Consider the following 25,878-nt stretch of genomic DNA (forward strand, 5'->3'; position numbering starts at 1 on the left):
TAGGCAGAGAGAACAGCATCATGAACAAAGTAATGGAAGTGTGTAACAGCATAGTGTATGTAGAAAAACTGCAAACAAGCTTGCATCATTCAAACCTAAGGGGTAAGATGAAAAGTGGTAAAAAAGACAAAAAGGGTACAAATGAACTTATTTACAAAACATAAGTAGAGTCATGGATGTGGAGGACAGGCTTATGGTTACCAGGGAATATGGGTGGGGGAGGGATAAATTGGGAGATTGGGATTGACACATACACACTACTATATATAAAATAGATAACTAATAAGAACCTGCTGTATAGCACTGGGAACTCTACTCAATACCCTAATGGCCTATATGGGAAAAGAATCTAAAAAAAAAAAAAGTGCATATATGTATATTGTGTAACTGATTCACTTTGCTGTAAACCTGAGGCTAATACAATATTGTAAATCAACTATACTCCAACAAAAATAAAACAAAAAAAAAGGGTCTAGGCCATTTACAGGAAAAAAAAAAAAAGAAATGAGACCAGGGAAGTGATAATAATACTAATAGCTAGCATTCTTTGATGGCTAGTTAATATACACGAGGCTTGGGTTCATGATCACAATTAATCTTGACATTCCTCTGAGGTCTGTATTCTCCATATTCCCCTTAATGTCCTGCCTGCCTCCATGATTCTAGTCTGATAGCATGATCTTAGCAATGTATGCCATTAAAAATTGGATTAGAGGTACATGGTAACAGAGAAATGTCACTGGAAGGAGACCAAACTCTCTACCTAGAGACTGCCAAAGGTGACATTACCACACTCTTAAGCCTGGCTGTGACGTGTACAGATACAATCTTGTCACCGTTCCAGAGTCGATTCTACTTGCGATGCAGATTCATGCTAACTACATTTGCAGGAGACTGTAATTTAACCAGAATGTTATGAGATGGTAGGGACATAGTCCAGCATACATGAGCAGTATTTAGGGGGTTTTGATGGAAACAAACACAATATGAGTCAGCAGAATGCTGTACTTGCCAATAAAGCCATAAAATCTGAAGCTGAATTAATAGAGGTATAGTATTTCAAGATGAAGGACGTGGAATTCCTTTCCTTCCTTGGATTTATCAAACCACAGAGTATTTGAGAGAGACGCTGAGCCATGTCACACAAAGATAGGTTGAAACTGGTAGGTATACTTTAGCTTGAAGGAGAGAATGTTGCCTTCATGTAACATTTACATGTTCCTTTAGTTTATTCCCCTGTCCAATCTGACTATCATCTCTCTTAGTTCGGACTCTTATCACTAGTTACTTGAATTACTTCAATAGCCCAAATTATTAAACATAAGAGAATTCATTCTGGCTACTTTAAATAGAATATATATATATATATATATATATATATATATATATATATATATATATATCTAACACACACACACACACACACACACACACACACACACACACACACACACATATTAAGAGGTACGAATCAGGAGGGTTGCAAAACAGGCTCCAGGTAACATTATTATAGGAATAACTTCCAGAACCACACAACTGAAATATCTGATGAAGGAACTGTTGCCACCCCAGAACAATTTTGTCAAACTGTTGTGATGAAAAAGACACATCTGCTGCCATCAATTCCATAACCACGTCATCTCTGTTGTCACCTGTACCAGCGAAACAGGTGGTTTACTCGTGGCTTGCTCCCTTACATAGTTCTGAATCTACATCTCCTATGCATGAATTTCATGGGTAGAAACTAAGCCACCTTACCTGTACTCTAGTTATGAGGGAGACCGACAAATGTGGTTTTTATGGATTCTTCCTTGATGGGGCTGACACTAGGAGAGTGTTTAAAATGTAGAGGGCATGTTCAAGTGCTATTGGGCAGCTAACCATGACAGAAGCCCACTGTGATCTGGTAGCTAGTCTCTTGGCCTTCACTCAGATTTTTCTCAAGACCCAAATCCTGATGAAAACTTCTTTGCTGACCTTCCCATCTATCCTCTGTGTTCCCCAAACATCCTCTACATGCCTCTGTTATAATGATTTGTTTGCATGTCTGTCTTCCCTACTAGACCATGAATCATTTATTTTTATTTATTTAACAGACAAATACAGCATTTACTAAGTATCAGGCATCGTTCTAAGTACTTCACAAATAATAACTCATTTAATTTGTGGGCTCAAGCACTCTTTCAAATTTGCATTCCCTACCCAGTCTAGCATAGTGCATGGTACATGGTATGTGTTCAGGAAATAAGTGATCCAAAATTTAGAAAGTAGAGGAGAAAAACTAACGACACAGTCTTTCCACCTTAATATGATATTAATATTTTGTTGTATGTATTTCAGATCCAGTCCTCCAAAGAAAAACTTGGCAAAAATAAACTGCCCTATAATGGGCTGGGCTGCCTGTAGAGGTAGTGAGTACCCTGTTAGCTGAAGTTGACACAGAACATAGATGAGTGTCTGTGGACTTTATAAAGTGCTATCCAGCCTCGTTTCTGTGATTCTACTTTGATTCAACAATGCTAGATCTAGTCAGAGAAAGAGAGCCTGCCTTCAAGTAAGGCATTAACAAGTGGGATATACAAATGAGAAATAAGGAGATAAGACAGGAAAGGTAGATAGGTAGAGACAGTGATGGAGGTGATTGGGAAGGGGGATAGGCATATATACATGACATTTACAAGTATTAATTGTGAATTAATCATCATAGGAGTCACTGCAGTGGGTGCAACTATAGATCATGAGATTCTTGCTGTCATTGAAGTTACTATTCAATTGATGCCGTTTGATTACTTTTTATGTATCCTTTGTTTTTTCCCCCACATTCTCACATATGAATCTTTAAAATAATTTTAGTATTTTTCTTTGTTTGCCTATTAGTTTACTTGATTAAAAAATAGTAATGTTAGAATTACTAAGCAAGTAAAGGGATAAAAATATTGATTTCTTTTTCTGTTTTTAAAAAATTGAGATACCATTCAGATGCCATAAAATTCATCCTATTAAATTATACAGTTCAATGTGTTTTTTTCATATATTCAAAGAGCTGTGCAACCATCACAACAATCACTTTTAGAACATTTTTATCACCCCCAGAAGAAACACCATATCTGTCGGCAGTCACACCCCAATTCTCCCATCCCCCCTTACCCTGCCCCTGACGACCTCTAATCCACTTTCTGTCTCTATAGATTTGTCTGTTCTGGATATTTAATATAAATGGGATCTTATAATATATGGCCTTTTGTGACTGGCTTCTTTCATTTAGCATAATGCGATTTCAAGGTTCATCCATGCTACAGCATGTATCAGTACTTCATTCCTCTTTGTAGCTGAATAATATTCAGTTGCATGGACATATGACATATGTTTATCCATTCATCACTTGATGGACATTTGGATTGTTTCCACTCTTGCTGCTGCTGCTATGAACATTCATGTACAAGTTTTTTTTTTTTTTTTTTTTTTTTTAAAGATTTTTTGATGTGGACCATTTTTAAAGTCTTTATTGAATTTGTTACAATATTGCTTCTGTTTTATGTTTTTTGTTTTTCTGGCCCTGAGGCATGTGGGATCTTAGCTCCCTGACCAGGGATCAAACCTGCACTCCCTGCATTGGAAGGCAAAGTCGTAACCGCTGGACCGCCTGGGAAGTCCCCATGTACAAGTTTTTGTGTGAACAGATGTTTTCATTTCTCTTGGGTATAAGCTGAGTCATGTGGTAACTCTAAGTATAACTTTTTGAGGAACTGCTAGACTATTTTCCAAAGTGGCTGCATCATTTCACATTCTCACCAGCAGTGTGTGAGGGTTCCAATTTCTCCACATCCTCACCAACAATTGTTATTATCTTTTTTGTCATAGCCATCCTGGTGGGAGTGAAATGTTATCTCACTGTGATTTTGATTTGCATTTCCCTGATGAATAATGATGTTGAACATCATGTGCTTATTGGCCATTTGTATATCTTCTTTAGAGAAATATCTATTCAAATCCTTTGCCCACTTGTATTTGGGTTATTTGTCTTTTTATTGTTGACTTATAAGGCTTCTTTTTATAATTTGTATACAAGCCGCTTATCAGACATATGACTTGTAAACATTTTCACCCATTCTGTAGGTTGTCTTTTCATTTGATGTTGCTTTTTGAAGCATAGTCCTTTCCAACTTGATTTTGTGACCCTTCAAGAGTGTCTTAATATAGCGGTCCCCAGCCTTTTTGGCACCAGGGACTGGTTTCGTGAAAGACAATTTTTCCAAGGACAGGGAAGTGGGGGATTGTTCAGGCGGTAATGCGAGCAATGGGGAGCGATGGGCAGCGATGGGGAGCGGCAGATGAAGCTTTGCTCGCCTGCCGCTCACCTCCTACTGTGCGGCCCGGTTCCTAACAGGCTGTGGCCTGGGGGTTTGGGGGCCCCTGTCTTAATGTGTTGCAGGGGTTAACATGAGTTTCAAAATGAAGAAAAATAATTTGTCTAGTGAAAATGTTATACATGTGTGTGTATCACAATATAAAGGAAGATTTCCAACCAAATTAAAGCTTATTGAACCTCAAAACAATGTGTTGTTGTAACAATATTTTTCTCTACAGTGAGTAGTTTTTGTTATCCCTATACAGGTAACTATGTTTCTGATTTTTTTTTTTTCCAAATTCAGCAACTTCTCATGAATCTTTCTTCAGTGACATATTGTAGCTATATATTTCCTGTTAATTTACAAATCATATTTGCTCTTCTAGATAATAATGATCCTACGAGAACATATGCCAAATAGTAAAGTGTTTGTTTATCTGTTTATTTTTGCTATCAGTGTAAATAAATAGCTTTGCTAAGGTATGATGTATATCTGTGCTATAAACTGCCAGTTTATTCTATGGAATAGTTAAAAATTTTTTTTTCTTTCTGCTCATTTATTGAGTAGGTAGTGATATGAACCATGATTATATGGTAAAGTTTATACAAGATTATGGTATGTAGAGTGAAAAATAATAGTGAAGGAGCCAGAAGAATGATGGTTGTTGTTAGTCATAGCATGACTTACTATTTTAAGACAAAAATTATTAATTTTTTTCTTTTTCTTTTTTTAAAATTTATTTTATTGAGGTATAGTTGATTTATAATGGTGTGTTAATTTGTGCTGTACAACAAAGTGATTCAGTCATACACACATATATATATATTCTTTTTCATATTCTTTTCCTTTATGGTTTATTATAGGATATTGAGTATAGTTCCCTGTGCTATACAGTAGGACCTTGTTGTTTAATATTTATTAATCACTTTTGAAACTCATAAGCAGAAATTTGCTAATGCTCACAATAAATGTTCTTTTTAACAGGAGGACATGAACCTTAATGAAGAGCGAAAAGCTCCTTTACGAAACAAAGATTTTACCACCAAGCGTGAGATGGTCGTCCAGTATATTTCTGCTACTGCCAAATCTGTAAGTAGTGAGACTCTCCCGGCACCCACATAATGAGCTTAGCGTTATCTGCTTAAAAAGAAACAAATCTTGGCTCTCCAAGTTCTTGCCTCAATGTACTTATATAGACTTCGTAAAAGAAGCATATACATGTACTTTAATACATTTTGTATGTATTTCAAAACTGTTCTTAATTAGAGAGACTTCCATTCTTATAAACAAGACAGACTAAGGATAGAGGGCTCTGAGTTAATCCAGTAAGTTTTGGGGCTGAGTTTTTGTGCACTTACTAACAAATGACAGCAATTTGCAGGTATTCCACTTAATACACAGTTTGTTACATGAACATTTCAGATTTTGAGGGAGAAGATACAAACATAGCCTAGTCACAAGATTTAACTAAGTTTACATTAAAGCTATATGTCCAGTATCTGCTTGCATGAAATTTTTAGCAATGTTTTTAATAAGCAGTTTTGGTTTTTTTCATTGTTGTCTGTGATGCTAACTATGTAAACTACCTCACAATTGTTATTGTACAGCTAAATTTAACATAAAGAAGGGTGTTTAATAGGAGCTTTAATGAAATCTGTGCGAGTCTCAAAAGACTTGAAAGTAGGATTCATTGAAAAGACTTGTCTTCAGCAGGAAGATCTTCGTGTTTTAATGGAATGTGTTGCTTTGTTCATTTCCTAAGGTGCTTCCAAAAATAGTCTTCAGGTTTGATTTATTTTTGTAAGAAAAAATGTATTTTTTGAAATGGTGAAATATATCTTTTACATTTCTGTAAAGAAGAAGCTTTTCACATTTAGAGTTCATAACATCACTATATGTTTGTATATATTATATACATGTGTGTATGTATATATATATGTATCACACACAGTGATGTTATGTTTGTGTAATATGTATATCACACACACACACATTTACATTTAAGACATACATATTTTAAATTTAAAAACCTGACCAGTGAATAAAATAGCTCTTCAGTGGAAAAATATGTTCTAAAGTTATTTGGCTATCCTATTAATGCTATTTCAGTACAGTAATTGCAGTGGCAATTACTGATGCATTTTGCCCTGAATTCTACAATTGTATTGATTCCATATTGTACTTCAAGCAAGCTAAATCTGAATGCTGAACTATTTAAACATAACGCATTGCAGCTCTGCCAGAGCAGAGCAACAGCATGTTTTTAATTTGCTTCTGGTATCCAAGGGCAGAAATATGTTTCAAGTGATAAGTGAAATTTGCCATGAGCATCGTTTTCAATAGAATTAGGTGAGGCATAGGGTTTTGCTTTGAAATTCTGATGAATCTCCTCATTTTTGTACTCAGCTTATTGTTCACAGTAAAATGCTTTAGGAAGTGCAGGGTGTACATTCAATGTTATTTTTCAAATACCTAAAGGCAAATACACTAGTAAATCTATATAGCTAACTCTGAGTGCAAAGTACAGATAATAATACATGACTAATTATATGGTGTTTTTAATGATAAGATTTTGTTAGTGTTTCTGGCTCATTTGTTGTTGTTTTTGTTTGTGTAAGTGGGACTGAATATAATCAAGATTGTATGAAACTCTTACTCCTTAACCTTTTGATATCGACTCTATCTCTATGTAGAGCTTGTTTTCACGTATCCTATTGTTTCTTCTTCAACTGACCAGAGAGATGCACACTTTTAATTTATAGACTCATTTTTAAGACTGAAATGCTAAACTTTGGGTAAACATTGGATGAGCTCTCTAGAATTGCTTTATTTGAAACATGGAAATTGAATGTTTCTCAAAAGACATGAAAATACTATATTTAAGGTGTTAGGCTCAAAATCAGTGCTATAACTATTTAGTATGTGATCCTTATTTGCTTCCTTTAGCACACATAGGAGCACCTGATGTGTGTACATAACTTTCATTAGCGCTCTAAGGTTATACATTTTATTTGCAAATATTTTTCATGGACCAAATATTATGATGCAAGAAAGCCTCTTGATAAGCATGCTTTAAAGCTTTCTCACTTTGGGGAGACATTCATTAGTGCTGTGTTTTCTGTGGCGAAAACAAAGGAAATTGCATATGTGATTTCCTTTTGAAGGTGATAGGGATGCCATTCAGTGACAAACCGTCCTCTTATCTTTTGACCTCTTCGTGATCATGACAATAAAATTTGCATAAATTATAACCTAACCTATGCCCATTTACCTATGTGTAACCAAGGTTTCCATCCTGCTGTCTTTTATTAGGCTTTAGATATGCTTTGCTTGTCATACTTTTTTATGCTTACTTTTTCATTATATTGATACACTGATTAAAAATGTTTCCACATTTAAAGTAGATATGATTGTAACCACTTCCTTATGAAAATGCTTTACAAGTAGCCAAAACTTTCATTTTGAAGTAAAAGCCAAGTTAAGGACTAGAGTCCGTGGTGGAAAAATGTCTTATAGTCATATGTAAAATGTGTGAAAATTATAGTTAAATTTAAACATAAATTGTACATTTCCACCTTTAACACCTGCATTAGTCATTTTGTATGGAATTGAAAAACAAATAAAATATGAGCTCAATAAGAGACGTCGGTCATTCTCCTGGGTTTGTGGGTAAGGACAGTAAAGCAACATGAAACTAATACACAGGTTTGGGCTCAAAACCTGTTTCTAAAGCAAAGGAGAGTCTTTTATTGTGTAATTGACTATGCCAAAATTAGCCTGGAATAAGAGAATATAAAGGAAATTGAAAGATAGTGATGAAAACTATTGCTTAGTTTTTTTTCCTTTTCAAGTTCCTTAGTAGAGAATGTTAAGTTGTGTGAATGCGAAGGAAAAAGTAGCTTGAGTAACTCTGTCAGTGATGAATGGACTTTAAGGGAGCGGAAAAGAGCCTCTTCTCTGCTGGAGCTGTACTCATTTGCTCATTGTAGCAAGTGCGGTTATGGACCTGATCTAGGGTAGTTAGTATGTGTAGATAATTTGGCCACAGGTAATCTGGAAGAGCCTTTGTTTTCAAAACACCAACATATGTTTTCAGAAATGGAAAACCAAGCTTTTTTAACATTGCAACATTGTCATATCAATTCATAATCCTGAGAGGCGTAAGACATCAGTGATTTAGAGGGAATGTTGCATGTTATTTTTTAACAGCCTATATAGACATTTATGAGGAAAAATTAGTCACTGAAATCCTAACATTAGTTTGTCAGATGTCAATGTCCTTATGAGAATATTAAGAAACTAGTTTATTTCTAACTTAAATCACAATCTTTGAAGTTGAGATTTAAAAATATGTAAAATTATATTTCATGAAGATACATTGAAAGATATCATTGATTTAAAAAACTCTCAATAGGAAATAATTCAAAATAGTGATACCAAATACATCTCTAAATTTTTTTAGATTGACCCATATAATAAGCATTTGAGAGCTGTAGTATATCTATTTGTATGTGTGTATACATATATTAATGGTTTTGCCTTTGCCATTATCAGATATTTTCTTTCTCAGGTCTTTTCGAGGCATCACCTAGATATGGTGAAACAATTGAACCCAAACATGACCAGACCAGTTTCTTTTAGCTTTCCTTGTCTCATCTAATCTCTTTGTTGTATGTGCTTTAGCTAAATGCAATCATTTTGCAATGGAATGAAGCATTAAATGGGCCGTATTCTGGTCGTTTCACTGAATATAGACCTGCCTTAATTGTTAAGAGGCTTGCATTTATTTTTTTAGTTTCATGTCTGTGCTAAATAAACAAGGGACAAATAAGATCTCTGTCTTTTTGGTGGGAGGAAATAATTTAGGTCAATAGCATATCTTTCAATTCAGAAGGCGGTTAATGGCACCACAGAAGCTTTTATTCAACTAAATAATCACTGCCTGTAAATAGTCTGTTGAATGAATATTTAAGAAAGCTGCTTCTCTATTTGGAGATCCATGGATTCCTCTGAAATAATTTACTGGGAAACTGTCATTATCTTTTTGTATCTTGCAGTATCCTGTTAAACTTAGAATTCTTATTGGGATTTCAATTATATTTGATTTTTATTTTTAAAGTACTAGCTGAAAAACAGAGCACATAGTGATAATAACTGCTATCAGATTAATGGTTTTCGATTGTGGATTAGGTCTTTTTTGAACATTGCTTGATATTCAAGTGTAGGAAACTGATAACAATGATTTAGATTGGATTTTAGTATAAAAATATGTTTTAGGACTATGATTTTACTTCTTGCTTTCTTAAACACAAATTCTCAGAAATTCTCTTTTCTCTTAACCATTAGAAAAGCTCAGTCGAGGCTGTAATTTTTGAACTGTTTCCTCCTTATGAATAACTATGTTTAAATACAAACTACTTCTTTGTCTTCGCATTATATACAAAACTGTGCTCTTATAATAGAAATTCTAGGATGACCTAGAAAACTAGAATCATAAGCAATCTATCTGCTTTGTAATTTTCAAGTATAATATAAAACAATATTTTAAACCTTAAATTCATAACAATATAAAATATTCCAGTTTTCAACCTAAAGTTTATTTATTAACAATGCATGACTTTAAATGCAACATTTATATTCTAAAATACATAATTTCAACCTTAATAGTATACCTGTTAAAATAAGGAAAGAGAAGAAAAAGCAACATTTGGAAAAAATTCGATTTTCTTGTGATAATTTTTTTGAGGGGTTGTGGGCTGATAAAATATCTGATGCCTGATTACACTTAATCTTGCATTACTTGATGTTTACACTGCACTAGCTGAGAAGCCCATTACAGAAAATTAAAAAAAAAAAAATCCTCAAGTTGTAATAATCTTTTATGTGGGAATCTTTATTCTGCAGACTTTACACATTTTTGAAATATGGTAGAAATCTATACTGATATATTTGTGTTAGCCTCTAGATCTGAAGTATTAAAAGTATACATAGGGGGTAGCTATTTACTAATTTACTAAACACTTAACTTCTGTGAAAAGCTTCTGATTACTAATACTGTTGCTGTTTGTTTTTTTTTACACCATAACCACTCTCCGTTGACCACTGCATGCAGATAGTTGGAAGTAAAGTTATGGTGAGTACAAAAGATGTGTTTTACCCTTAGAAGTGAATTTGTGCTTTTGGGGATTGAGTGATTTTTGCTTATAGTATTTTATATGTTGGGTTCTTCTTTTGGTGTATATTTTACCGAAGCAGTGAGGTGAATATTAAGATCAGGTGAATAGAATTTAGCTATGGTAAGTATTTTTCCTGTGGCTTTGGGAAATGCTTTAGAAGTAGAATATGCTTGTATATTTTGTCTTAGAAAGCTTTACTTCTTTTTAAAATTTTTTTCTTTTTTTTTTTTGTAATTGTGCCCGTGTCAGTCTTTATGATTCTGATAAAACTGTGTGTTTTACCTCAGTTTTTCAGGATGGCAGGCAGAGACTCCTAAAAGGTTGGTTTATGCTAACAGGAATTCTTATTGACGTATCTGACTTTGACTTTAGTATCCCTAAGCACATAGTGTAATGAAAGCAACCTTTGATGTTCAGTCAGGAGACCCGCGTGCTTGTCTTTGTTGGGTGCTACTCATCAGCTCTGTGACTTTGGGCAAGTCGTGTAGTTTCTCTGAGGTTCAGTTATTAAGTGGATAAATTGAAGTGATTGGCTTGCATTATCTTTTAAGGTTCTTTCTGTTGCTGTCTTCTAAAGGTTCTTTTACTCCAGACACTGCATTTCAGTGCCACAATACATGATACACTATTACATCAGCACACCAAAAGTGGCCTGTATTGTAATTAAGAGCTATTTGTAATTACCCTGCCTTCATGATTAAGCAGTCTGCATTTCGAAAACAGGCCAGGAAACATTATCTTTAGCATCATCAGGTACCGTGGTATCTAGAATAGTGAATATATTTACATTTGTTTTGCTTTTAAAAATTGAAGTCCTCTTTTTTTTTCTTTTTGAATTCACGTGACATTTAGGGGAAAACAAAGCCATCCATCTTTTGGGATGATTTCAAAAATCAACAAATATTTCTTCAGTGCTTATTATGTGCCAAGAACTGTGCTAGGCACACTGATGACTGGCAAATAAGAATGAGATAAGACCTTATAGTTTCAATAATATATGCTGAAATAATCAAACCTTAAATTGTGCCTGCTGATTGTAAGTGTAATAGGAATACATGAGCAGGAGAGAGAAGTAGGGTTAGAGTAATTAGAGAAAACTCCATGCAAATTTCTAGACTTTCAGGATCTGGTGGCTGGGATTTGACTGGGGAGGAGAGATGATGGAGAAGCTCGCAGATTGTGGAAGTAATATTGAATGCAAAGGCTTGGAGAAAGAACCAAACTGTGTTTGGGACGGGGTGGGGGGAGAAGAGGGAAATGAGAGATGAGGTTGACTTTGTTGGAACAAAGAACAAAAATGTAAATTGGAAAGATTCAAAAATCAAGTTGGAAGAGGATCTTGAAGTCCAGGTAGAAGATTAGAAATTAGTTGGAGCAAGCAAGTGACATGAGGGAAGCAGGGTTTAAGAAAAATAAATTTGATAGTAGTAGGTAGGCTGGATCAGGCTAGTGATTCCCAAAGTTGAAAGTATCAAAATGCAAATTTTGTCCTTCATGGGGTCTGGGATAGGGCCAAGAACTCTGCCTTTTTATCAAGCACCACAGGAGATTCTGATAAGGTAGGCTCAAGAGCTGACTTTGAGAAATACTGGATTAGGATAGAGAGAGATTTGTTTGGTGTGCTACCTAGGAGACATGTGTGAGTCAGTGAGGACCTGCATTAAACTGGAGGCTTAGGTGAATAAGGGTGGGGTTAAATAACAGAGTTTGGGGCAATGAAGGAATCTGGAGCTTATTTTAATGTGGGCCAGAGCCAGCCTATATTTCTGGTCTTGGTACCATAAGCAATCCAATGGCCTATGCCAGAAGCTACTGAAAGATTACTGATTTCTCCACATCCAGTTACCAAGTTCTTTCTCCTAAATAACTCTCAGCTCTCTCCCCTAATCTCAGACCCATCATTTAACACACCTGTGACTGCCCCAGCCTCCTCAATACTCTCCTAGTCTTGGCTCTCACACCCCACCCACGCATGCTCTACATGGTTACAAGAGATGCGGCTGCTACCCCATCAAAACTTTCAAATGACTCACCATTCCTTTTGTGATCTTATCCCCGCTTCCTTTTCTAATTTCACCTCCAGCTGCATTCTTACATGCGCCTGTCCTCTGTCTGTACAGGAACACTTGGCAATTCCTTAACATCCTATTCTTTAATCCCCCTAAATCAAGCACATTCTGTTTCTTGGAGCCAGAATGCCCTTTTCTTCTTGAGTGTGCCCAGCAAGCTCCTAAATATCCATCAAAATTAAGCGTCATGTCAGTCTTTGAAGGAGAAGCCGTCTTAGATTAACACCTTCCTTTCCATAGCACCGTGTATATAGCTCAATTATAATATTTAGCACATTTTATTATGATAAATTATATGTTTTTCCTCCCCAATGAACATAGCTGGTGCCCTCAAAATACTAGGTCTAATGGGGAAGATAGACAGGAAAACAGAATAAAGATAGGGCCTGAAGATGTAATATAGGAAAGGTTGCCAAGTGGCTGCTTATGGTTTAGTGAACAGTTTCATCTTGTCTGAGAGTATTTTGAAAGACACTATAATGAGAAAGATGTTATGATTTATCTACAGTAGAAATGATTTCATACCCATTGTTTTATCTGTGAGCTGCTTCTTACGTTGGAGTTTGCAAATCCTGCAATAAAGGGAGGATACTCTAGGGATCGACCAGCTTCTAGAAGAAGTGATGAGGGAATTAATTCTAGAGTTTAGGTGGGAAGGGTGCCTTCAGGAGGAAGGTTTTTTGTTGTTTGTTGAGACTAGAGAGAGGAGTGAAGAAAAATATTTAAAATCACCAGGTGAAAGTCAGGTACAAAAGGACTTATTTTTCGTGGTCTCACTAATCTACAAAAGATGGGAAGTGTTTGTTGATAAAATGGACAGATAAGAATTTCATAAGAAATGTTCAACAGAGAAGAAATCCTAGAATAACCACTTTAAGTATTCTGGTTGCCTAAAGACTACATATGTTGGTCAAAAAATGAGTGATGTGGAAGTCAGACTGAAACTGGAAAGATGGAATATGTAATGAACCAGGTCTTCACGACCCTGTCTTCCTTTTATCGCTCCAGTGTTGATTAGAAGCAGAATTGGAGGCATTTGAGGTCCTCCTGATCTCAGACTACCATTAGCCTTAGTTTTCACTATTCTCTTTTAGAAATTTACTTTACAAATCAGGCTGTTATCTGAACATAACTACCCACTCAGCCTCAAGCAGTCTTGCTTCTGACTTGGCTCATTAGATCTTTTTTTTTTGTTTTTTGTTTCGAATATTTTCCTTCCTGCGTCAACATTGTCCCCATCCTCAGCTCTTCCATGAAGTCTATCCCGATGACCTTCCCCCCCATTCCCCCACCTCCTGATTTCCTCCTAGTAATTTATCTGAACTTCTATAGCACTTTATTTTTAACTCTCTTTTGGAATCACTTTCTACTCTATTTTATAGTTTCTATTACATTATATGTTCTTTAAGGGCCTCTTTTATAATACTCCTATATTACTTTAGTTTATAATAATGTATGTCCTTGAATAATACTTTCTGATACCGTGCAGGTCTGTCTTTTTATGTCCACAATATAGACCCTATGAAGGGATACAAATTTTAGTAGAGGTCATGGATTCAGAGGCAAATAGACCTGAGCTCAGATTCCAACTCTGCTACATACTAACTGTGTGACCTTAAGTAACTTACTTAATGTCTCTGAACCTCAGTCTCCCTATTAACACAATGAGGATAATAATACTCAATTCAGGACGGTTTTGAAGTTTATTGTTTGTTTATATTTAATATATTTAACATATTAAGAACCTTGCAAATAGCAGGTCTAAATTACAGTTTTTGGTTAAATGTATTAAATTTTATGAAATGCTTGGTATGACAGACATAAAACATGAAGATAACATGGTAAAACAAGATGAGACTTTGAGCTGCCTCTTTTTTTTTTTGCTAAGTATTCAAGATGTGTGCTATTTAATAGAGTGATTTATTCTGGGTCAAGAATGGTGGGAAAGATTTGGCTGGATGGAAGAAAGAGAATGTTTTGCCTGTTTATTGGAAACTATGTGTTATGTGGTATAGATTATTGCTGGGCTTTGAAAAAAATTAAAAATTTATATGTGGTCTCAAGATAATATTGACAAGGTTATTTTAAAGATTTAATAAGATAGTTGAAGATTTGTTATAGATGCTATCTAAGAAAAGGTTGAATATCTTCTTATCAATATCTTAAAATAGCAAAAGAGAACTTAGAGTAGGATAGAGATAGAAAGAACTGAGTGACTTTTTCAATGGCTTCTAGTTATAGGTAAGTGTTGTAAACTTTTTGAAAGAAAATAAATTGTTTCTATTATTTAGTAACACATTGCATGAAACAGATTTGGGAATCAGCTAAAATGACTAATTTGATTTCACTGCAAACCAGGAATAATGTATCCACAGGAGGAAAAAGAACCATTCTTCTGTGGGAAAAAAGGGTAAAAATTGACATGATTACATATGATAATTGGAAAATAGAATTATAATGACCAGACCTAACAATGTTAAATATAAAGTAACTTAATGACAGAAATAGTTGAGTGCCTAGGGCAAGCAGTAGGGTGTCTTTTGGGATAGTGTTTATTTTGGCATCATAAAGACCTGAATTTAAATCCTGATTCAGCACTCATTCATTCTCTAGGTATGGTTAATCTCTCTAGCCACAGACTCTTTTCTTTTTTGGATAAAAAGTTACTGCCCACCTATTATGTGCCAGACACTATTCTAGGTGCTTGGGTGATGAACCATTACAGATAAATTCCTCATGGAGCTTATATTTCTACTTGGGCAGGCAGACAATAAGACACATATCAAATATAACAGCAGGTAGTGGTAAGAGCTATGAAGGAAAAAAAGCAAGATGAGAAAGCCGGGTGTGATCAGGGATGTGCTATTTTAGATAGGTGAGCTCTCTGAGCAAATGACATTTGAACAGAGACATGAGTGAAACTGGGGAGAGCCAATGCAAATATCTAGGGAAGAGCTTTACAGGCAGAGAGAGCATCAAGTGCCCTGGCTTTGAGGCAGGAGTGTGCCTTGAGTATTTGAAGAATTGCAAAGAGGCCACTGTGGATGGAGTGGAATGAACCAAGGGGAAGTACGGGGGTGTTTTTGTTAAGGTGACTAAAAACATAGGTTAAGTATATCAGGGGGTTGTAAATGTAGAAAGGTAGGTTAAGGTCATTTTAGGAGGGATATGCCAAGGAGATGGTACTTTAATAGCCAGTGAGGAATCCTGGAAGGTTTTGAGCAATGGAATGACAAAATCTGAGTTGCATTTGGGGAAGATTAATGGAGCAGTGGAAATTGGAGAGGTTAGAAACTGGGGCAGGGAGATCAAGCTGGGGGTTGTTGCTGTACTTGAAGTAATAAGACCCTGAAATGGAGAGTGGTTATTAGTAAGAACTAAATGGAGGTGATAGATGCGAGAGAGAGATTGCAGAAGTAGAATATATCAGCCTAAGCAAATGATGAAAAAGGGCAGAGGAGACGTGTGAATCAATAATGAGTGAATTTGCAAGCATGGGTGACTGAAGTGATGGTGACTTGAGCCTTCATGGAGAAGTCAGGAGCAAGACTACATTTGGAGTAAAACAGGATGAGTTCAGTTTAGACATGTTAATCAAGGAGAAATTAGTAAAATCACAGAAACAAGAATAAAGTTATCGCCACGCAAGACCATTTCTTTGGCACTCGTAGCATAGAGTAGAATTTTATAATTAGGTTTTCTGTTTCAAACACCTACTTTAACTATTTTAAATATATTCTCTGCACATGCTGCTGAACATATGTTGTTTATCATTCTAATAACACTTACCTGTTATAAACCACAGCCTCATTACCTGTACTAGGCAATGAAGGTCATGTGTGTTTCTTGTTGACTCAGTGGACCCAGATAGAAAAGAGCTAATCATTTTGGTGGCCTGTAGTATTGCTTACTAGATAAGCCATTTTATGTAATTAGGATGTCACATTTGTACGTTTTGCAGTGTTTCTAAATAATCTGAGTCAAAAGGGCAGCCCCATCATAGGTGGAGGGTAGGTACACATGTGTTTCTTTGCCCTAATTGGGGCATGGCAATTTGGGGCACGATTGAGTGAATATTATAGGACCTTTTTCTCAAAATAGAGCCAAATGAATTTGTTTCCCTAGGCTGGTGAAGAAGTTCATGCTGAAAGAAAGTTCCTGTTAACGGTAAACTTATAGCCAGGCTCAAAGTAATAAATTCAAAATGCTATTGATGTGTTTCTTACTACAAGCTACCTACTAATTATAATAGCCATAAAATACCACTAAGCGTGGCAGTATGTATTTGTGGGCTGTTAAGCTGCTATTGCATTATTAAATTGAAGTTTTATTAGTTTACTGATTGAATAGTATCGTCATGATTACTTCATGTAACGTTACACTTGTGTCAGACCAATTATTTGAATATATCCTGTGAAAAAAAGATCAAATCTTTTACTTTGCTGTTTCTTTTTTTAAAAAATAATTGTATGGTCCAGAAGGGGGAGACAAAACATTGATTATTGGAGTTTGAAGTAGCTGCTTCCTGATAAAACATGGCTTTTTTGTACGCCAATTTGATTGTTTTTTATTCCTCTTTCTCTTGTTATAAGTTTAGAAATTGTAGGATAGTTGCTACTGTAAAATATTTAGTTTTATGGTGGTGACAATTTTGTTAAAAATCTAAATTCAATCAGAATAAAAATAATCAGTGCAATTATTTTTAACTAGTATATATAAAGTAGAAAAGCTCATTTGGTAATCAGGTGAAAATAAGACCTAAGACTGTTTAATGAGGGTATATTTTATAAGTGATCTTTTAAAAATAGCACAAGCAATATTAAAATTCCACCTTTGGTCTTTTCTAATTTCACATTCATTATGTGCAATGAGTAGCTTCCTTCCCATTTCCTTATGTTTTGATACTGCAAGCTGGCTTGTGTATTATACTTGTTTTGGATAGGAATATCTGCATATGTTTTGAAAGGTTTTGTTATTTAAACCTCCATTCATTTTTAGAACAGTTTCTTATCAGTCCCTTCCCTTCCAGTGCATTGTCATAAATTACATTATTTCATCATGCCAGATTAAATTCATTGTTTAAGGAATGCTAAGATAATGTCGATTATAAAATATTAGCAAGTCATCTTACCTTGGGCATTTGGAAACATCGAAAAGACAGTATGAATATTGACTTTCGTTTAGACATATATTTTGTAAATTGATGCATTAATATTTATGAGTATGGAGTAGTTATGTTTTATAGTATATCCTGATATTAGAAACAAAAAGATATCCTTTTCATGTAGGATTCTGCACTGCAAGTTTATTTTCTGTGTATTTTGCTTGTGATCATGTTAAAAATTTCGATTGAGCTTCTTTCTCTGTGTATATCATCAGGTAAAAAGAATACATTTAAAATCTGATGCTTGGTATAAGACATTTAACACTCGTGTAGTTATTATTTCATATCGCATTGATTTTTTTTTTAATTTTTCAATTATGGCAACCATTTTGATCAGCCATAGAGCATGAGATAATTACATGAGAAGTGTTTTTTAATGTTTGTTTTGGTTGTTAAACAGTATGGTCTCTATAGCACATATCCTTTAAAAGCTCTGTGTAAAATTTACTGTTGCCATTATAAAACAAGTGGCATGACACAGGGATATTTCTTACGAGACAATGCTTTCTTGATCCAGGTAGTGTTGTCAGCAGGGGAAAAATTAGACACTCTAAGATGAGGATCAATATTAAAGAGTTACCTTAACTTACTGTATATCAAATTTTGGCCTTTTTCTCACATGTTTGATTCAATTTCCCATTTCAGTTAATCAGATTTTTTTTTTTTTTTTTTCAAATTTATTTATTTATGTATGTATGTATGTATGTACGGCTACATTGGGTCTTTGTTGCTGTGCGCGGGCTTTTCTCTAGTTGCGGCGAGCGGGGGCTGCTCGTCATTGTGGTGCGCGGGCTTCTCATTGCGGTGGCTTCTCTTGTTGCGAAGCAGGGGCTCTAGAGCACAGGCTCAGCAGCCGTGGCGCACGGGCCCAGCCGCTCCGCGGCATGTGGGATCCTCCCGGATCAGGGCTCGAACCCGTGTCTCCTGCACTGGCAGGCGGGCTCTCAACCATTGCACCACCAGGGAAGCCCAATCAGATTTCTTGTTCTTGCTTATCTGTTAGGAAAAGACTGTTTGGTTGAATCATAATTAGCTCCTTTGAGTGGGGTAAGGGCAGAATAAGATCATCTTAAAAATGCCACCTTAGACTTATAAAGTGCTTTAGAGTTTTTAAAGCCCTTTCACACATTTTCTCATTTGAGCTACATACTATATGTATTTCTGTAGGTCTGTGCATCATATTTTCAGGAAGACATTGCCTCCATCCCCAGATTCCTGGGGTCTGGCCATTTTCCATGGAGTTTTTTTGAGTGGTATATACTGTCCAGGGTATTTTGTCGGTGGTCAACAGATATTCGTAACGTGAATTAGTATCCAGTTTATATGCTTGTATGAAATGCTTTTTGAGCCTAATGCTTTGTGGGCCTGCATCGCTAAATAATGGTCACGTGACTAGTAACATTTAAGGTAATTTTTTTTTACTGTGGTCACCATAATTCAGATACTGGATTACTGCATTCATTGCATGTGCTATTTTAGTTGCTACCACAATCGCCTATCAAAACAATATCGAAAACCAAAATGAATTTTAAGAGCGTCAATCAAAGGTACAAAAAACTTTCCAAGTTCATTTTTTATGCTGATCTGTTTGTAAATTTTTACTAACCTGTCATGGTTCCTTTCTTCAATGAATTTGTGATCTAAGGAGAACATAATTGCTCATGCAGTGTAATTCTTGTGCTTTGAGTGTAGTAACTACTTTGTATACTTTAGGTGAATCATTTATTTTCATTGATGATGATGCTTTTTTGGCAGAGTGGTTTGCATCCAGAGAGCTGTTTTACAAAGTGTGATTGGCACCTGTATACTAGGTAGATGGAGTGTGTGTGTGCGTATGTGTCTGTGTATCTGTATATCCATCTATCTGTCTATCCTCTCAGAGTTAAATGAGGTTACATAGGTTCTCTCTATGTTCGAAAGCTGAGACGTTGTGAGAACTGAGACTTTTCCTCAGAATTATTTGAGATTTTCTTATGGTGTGGAATGTTTTTGCATAGAGTGAGGTAAGTATATGTTATGGGCTGAATTGTGTCTCCCAAAAGTCCTGTGTTGAAGCCCTAACCCCCAGTACCTGAGAATGTGACTATTTGGAGATAGGGCCTTTAAAGAGTTTATTAAATTAAAATGAGGCTGTTAGGGTATACCCCAATCCAATCTAACTGGTGTCCTTATAAGAGGAAATTTGGACAAAGAAACACCAGAGGTATGCACAGAGGAAACACCATGTGAGGACACAGAGAGAAGGTGGCCGTATGTCAGCCAAGGAGAGAGGCCTCAGAGGAAACCAACCCTGCTGACACCCTGATCTTGGAATTCTAGCCAACAGACTGTGAGGAAATAAATTTTGGTTGTTTAAGCCACCTGCTCTGTAGTTTTGCTTTTCTCATCTTCTTCTTCTTCTTTTTTTTTTTTTTTTTTTTTTGTTATGACAGCCCTAGCAAACTAATACAGTATATAATATTCATTCTGTTTTATTCAACACGTAATAATAGCTTACCTTTAGAGGGCACTGAGTGCCAGGAACTACGCTAAGTAAGTTCCATGTAAAAACCAATTTAATCCTCATAACAATTATCACCCCCATTGTATAGATGAGGAAAGTGAAGCTTAGGAAAGCAAGTACATTATCTGGGGTTGCACAGCAAGTAGGTAGGAGAATCAGGACTTGAATCCAGTCAGACTGAGTCCAGAGCTTGGCCTCTTAACCAAAACCTGAGTAAGAATTTTGTGGATTCCAGGCAGTTATGGATAATGGTCATCACCATGGGTGCTTACTTTCTCTAACATTATTATTATTTTTAAAATTTATTTTATTGAAGTATAGTTGATTTACAATGTTGTGTTAATTTCTGCTGCACAGCAAAGCGAGTCAGTTATACATATATATTCCTTTTCATATTCTTTTCTATTATGGTTTATCACAGGATACTGAATATAGTTCTCTGTGCTATACAGTAGGACTTTGTTGTTTATCCATTCTATATATAATAGTTTGTATCTGCTAATCCCAAACTCCCAGTCTATCCCTCCCTCATCCCTCTCCCCCTTGGCAACCACAAGTCTGTTCTCTATGTCTGTGAGTCTGTTTCTGTTTCATAAATATGTTCATTTGTGTCATATTTTAGATTCCACATATAAGTGATATCATATATTTGTCTTTGTCTGACTTACTTCACTTAGTATGATAATCTCTAGGTCCATCCATGTTGCTGCAAATGGCATTATTTCATTTTTTTTATGGTTGAGTAGTATTCCATTGTGTATGTATACCACATCTTCTTGATCCCTTCATCTGTTGATGGACATTTAGGTTGCTTCCATGTCTTGGTTATTATAAATAGTGCTGCTATGAACATAGGGGGACATGTATTTTTTTTTTAAATTAATTAATTAATTTATTTATTTTTGGCTGTGTTGGGTCTTCGTTTCTGTGCGAGGGCTTTCTCCAGTTGCAGCAAGCGAGGGCCGCTCTTCATCACGGTGTGCAGGCCTCTCACTATCATGGCCTCTCTTGTTGCGGAGCACAGGCTCCAGACGCGCAGGCTCAGTAGTTGTGGCTCATGGGCCCAGTTGCTCCGCAGCATGTGGGATCTTCCCAGGCCAGGGCTCGAACCCATGTCCCCTGCATTGGCAGGCAGATTCTCAACCACTGCACCACCAGGGAAGCCCACATGTATCTTTTTGATTTATAGTTTAAGACAAACACTTTTTAAAAAAATACTCAACAAATATTTTTATTGAGATATAATTGACATATAACATTCTATTAGTTTCAGGTATACAACATAATGATTCGATTTATGTATATATTGTAAAATGATCACCACAGTAAGTCTAGTTAACATCCATCACCCCACATAGTTACAAATTTTTCATCTACTCTAAACAACTTTCAAATATACAATACAGTGTTATTAACTATAGTCACCATGCTGTATATTACATCCCCAGGACTTATTTATTTTATAACTGGAAGTTTGTCCCTTTTGACCCCCTTCACCCATTTTTGCACCCCACCCCTCCCTGCCCCGGCCTACTTCTGGCAACCACTGTGTTCTCTGTATCTCTGAGTTTGGCTTTTTGTTTTTGTTTTTTAAATCCCACGTATAAGTGAGATATTTCAGTATTTGTCTTTCTCTGTCTGTCTTATCTCACTTAGCATAATGCCCTCAAAGTCCATCCATGTTGTCACAAATAGCAGGATTTCCTTCTTTTATATGGCTGAATAATATTTTACACTATGCATATATACCACATTTTCTTTATCCATTCATCCATTGATGAACACTTAGGTTGCTTCCATTGTCTCAGCTATTGCAAATAATGCTGCAGTGAACATCAAGGTGCATAGACCTTTTACTGTTAGTTTTTTGTTTGTTTGTTTGTTTCCTTCAGATAAATATCCAGAAGTGGAATTGCTGGATCATATGGTAGTTCTATTTTTAATTTTTTGAAGTAGGACAAACACTCTTAATCACCATTTAGGTCAAGAAAAGAACTAGTTTGTTGTATTTTTTAGATGCCCCATATAAATGCTATAATATAGTACTTGTTTCTCTCTGACTTATATCACCTAGCATAATGTGCTCCAAGTCTGTCCATGTTGTCGCAAATGGCAAAATTTCATTCTTTTTTGTGGCTGAGTAGTATTCTATTGTGTGTATATCTGTATCTATATCTATATCTATCTATCTCACATCTTCTTTATCCATTCTTCTGTTGATGTGCATTTAGGTTGTTTCCACCTCTTGGCTATTGTAAATAGTGGTGCTATGAACATTGGGGTGAATGTATCTTTTCGAGTTATAGTTTTGTCTGGATATATGCCCAGGAGTGGGATTGCTGGGTCATGTGGTAGTTCTATTTTTAGTTTTTTAAGGAACCTCCATACTGTTCTCCATAGTGGCTGTACCAATTTACATTCCCACCAACAGTGTAGGAGGTTTCCCTTTTCTCCACACCCTCTCCAGTATTTTTTATTTCTAACATTATTATTTAGTCCTTCACGGATTGCTAATAGGGGATTATCTTCCACCAGCTGGAGAATGCTTCTAATCACACCAACAACACAGAGAGAGCCCTGCCTATCACAGAGAATTAAGTGCCTCTATGCAAATGTTGCTCTATGGGCCAAAAATGACTGAGTAGACGTGGTCTTTGTGCTTTCATAGCAGATATTAAAAAACAGGTAACATTACCTCAGATGAACAGAATGTACTGAGCAACATAAATGTGAGGAAAGAGATACTGCTGCTTTGTAAACCAAACATAAATATTAGAAATAATCCCATTATTAGGTATTGCCTTTAATTTCTTAAAGCCCTTTTCCCTGTGTCTAAATTAGATTAGACATTGTGCTTCTTCAAGTTTTATATCATCAGTGTTCACCTTTCTTATGCATTATTGCCTTTTGTAATTAATTTCAATTAAACATTAGTTTTGTTTAATTAAGATTGTGTAATTAAAACGCTTATGAGCTCCCAAAGGGCAAGGGCTGTGTCTTAATACCCCTTAGACATTTTAAAATACACTAGGCTATAACAGCAATAAAATAATTAAACATCCTTTTGTTCAATCTCTGCATATTCACAATGCCTCTGACACTGAACTGTATAAAAACTGAAATCAGAAAGGTGCTTTCATAATGCTTTTCAAGAACAGAAGTCCTCTTCCATTGGAAATGCAGTCCAGCATCTTAAAATCTTATTTTTTTCAAGAATAAACTAAATTTCTCCTATTGCAGTTCAGGCCCCTTTCCTCTTGATACGTTTCCTACTTCCACTGAGGACAGTTGTTCATCGTCATCCACACAACCTCTCTTAGGACCTTGTAGATTTAAGTGGCCCCTCAGTTTCCTCTTCTCCCACTTGCTTTAACTTTTCCATATCGTGCTGCCTTCTTTTTAATTGCTTTTGGACTGTACAGTTTAGGGCTTCAAAACTGTAAGTGTCACTTGATAATACACCCAGTTTAAATGCTCTCATTCTCATTTTACTCAGTGTGTGTAGTTTCTTAGTTTTAGTGGTGACACTATTGATAGCGATTGTGATTTTTATGTACAGATGTGACTAAAATTAAAGGCCAAAAACCGTCCCCCCCCCACCCCCCCCCCGCACCAGCCATTCTTTTCTCATTATGTAGGAAACTCCAAAAATAGCTCCTCATCACATGAACTAGAAACATCCTGGATGTTTCACCTGGAGTCTTTCTCGAATTGTTTGCTCACAGCTTGGTGTACAAAGTAAATCATACCCATCCGTAAGCCACCACACAAAATGGATGCTTAGAGCGTAAATTATAGCATAGTAGGAATTACTGCATTTGGACTCAGAAGACCTGAAGTTTGGTTCATGGCTCTGTCTCTTAACGGCTAAGTGATTTGGGGTGAAGCACTCAACCTTTTCTGAGCCCAGGTCTCTTTATCTGTAGCTCTCCTGCCATCCTAATAGAATTATGAAGTACTTGGTAAACTGCAAAACACACTGCACATAGAAATCATTATTATGGTAATCATGAAAGAAATGATTCTCACGGTAGTTCCTAATACACATTTTTTGGAAGAAAGCGCTAAAGCACAACTACCGCTTACAGTGACACATGCACGCAGGCATTCATTCCTTCATTCCTCAGGGTCAGTTTTGAAACCAGTTGTAGTTATAATTGTTGTAAAAGCTCAGGTCTTCTAAGAAGGCTCCCTGGACCACAGACTACATTTAAAAGTCACCCTTTTAATGAAAAGGCACAAGCAACCATGAGAATTATCCCCAGTCTTCCATATAAATATTAAAATGTCTGCATTTGAAACTGCACGGCCATGGTCTCATTTTCTCATTTCATTTGAACTCTTTTCCTCAGCTGAATATTGTATATACTCTACAAATTAGGGATTCAGCAACTTCTAAACTAAAGTCACATGAACTCAAAGGTGGGAAAGCTTCTGGAGTAGTATTTTGATATTGTAGTAGTACTTAAGAATTTGGGCTTTTTTTTTTTTTTTTTAAAGTAATGCCAAATGTTTACGTACAAAAGGCCATGTTTCCTTTAAATATGTTTTAAACCAAATATATGACTGAAAGCAAATGCTTTTCAAGTTTGTTATTCTCATTCTAAGAGTAATACAATATGTTTCAGAAAATTGGATAATGGAGTTAAGGAGAGGGAATTAAAAACAAAAAACAAAAAAAACCCATACCCTCATAACCCTAACATAAACCACTGTTAGTAATTTGGTACTGATAGCCAGTCATTTCTCTGCTGTGTAGTTCTATTTTTAACATGATTTCTATCACTCTTTGTAGCTATACTTCTTCAGAAATGCATCTCTATTTTATGATGAGGTAAACTGATACAGATGATTTTTGGTAAATTGTACCTTCTGATAGCAAAGTCGTATTTTAACCAATCCTGGCACTCTCACTTCATTTAATTACATTCTGATTACTGTAAACACAGTATCTAGAGGCATTTGATGCCTTGTATAGTTATGGCATGATTTTATATTTAGTAATGTTTGAGTATATGGACAGTAATAGGCCATTTTTACGTGTTTTCCTGGGTAGCTTAAAAAAACCTAATGAAAAATGTCCATGCTCTATCTATTCCATTATTGGATGAACGTAGTATACAGTTTGCCATCAAGATATGAAACAACACTAAATCTCAATTTTCTCAGGTAACTATTTATATTTTTCTTATTTATGAGATATGAATAATTTGGAGAAGAATCTAGAGGTGTTGAATGGATATTAAGTAGCAGAAAAGTGTATCAGTGAGTCTCATGAAATTGTGTAAACCTCTATATTCATTACTTTTGGGGGGCGTGGTTGAATTACTGTTGCAAATGAAGCAAGACCATTTGGAAAGATTACTTGTATTAAACAGATGACTAGGCAGAAGTAGCTGCTAAAATGATTTCATGCTTTTGTTTTTAATGTAGTCCAGTTATACAATGTCACATCAGATTGTGTGTGAGTATACAAGTGCATAATTTTAATTTTATTTCTGAGTTATCATATTTTAAGAAATTGATTAAAATCACCCAAAATATTTGATAGGCTTTTTCTATATAACAAATTAACCATTGCCACTGAGTTAAAGCAAGATTGAAAGTTTGGCAGTCA

General features: G+C 35.6%; 1 protein-coding gene across 7 annotated transcripts in view; it reads left to right on the plus strand.

Moving 5' to 3' along the window:
- The window catches only part of DIAPH2 (diaphanous related formin 2), an 860,940-nt gene that overhangs the window by 73,593 nt on the left and 761,469 nt on the right, over positions 1 to 25,878 (plus strand). For 5 of the 7 annotated variants that reach the window (XM_082377063.1, XM_082377064.1, XM_082377062.1 and 2 more), the window contains 2 exons: positions 5,334 to 5,438; positions 10,462 to 10,482. In XM_082377063.1, coding sequence (XP_082233189.1) covers positions 5,334 to 5,438; positions 10,462 to 10,482 — 126 coding nt within the window. The remainder of the gene's footprint in view (positions 1 to 5,333; positions 5,439 to 10,461; positions 10,483 to 25,878) is intronic. The other 2 variants (XM_082377061.1, XM_082377065.1) reach the window with 1 other exon arrangement.

Source organism: Balaenoptera borealis, assembly GCF_965194805.1.
Source record: "Balaenoptera borealis genome assembly, chromosome: X".
In the NCBI taxonomy this organism is placed as follows: domain Eukaryota; kingdom Metazoa; phylum Chordata; class Mammalia; order Artiodactyla; family Balaenopteridae; genus Balaenoptera; species Balaenoptera borealis.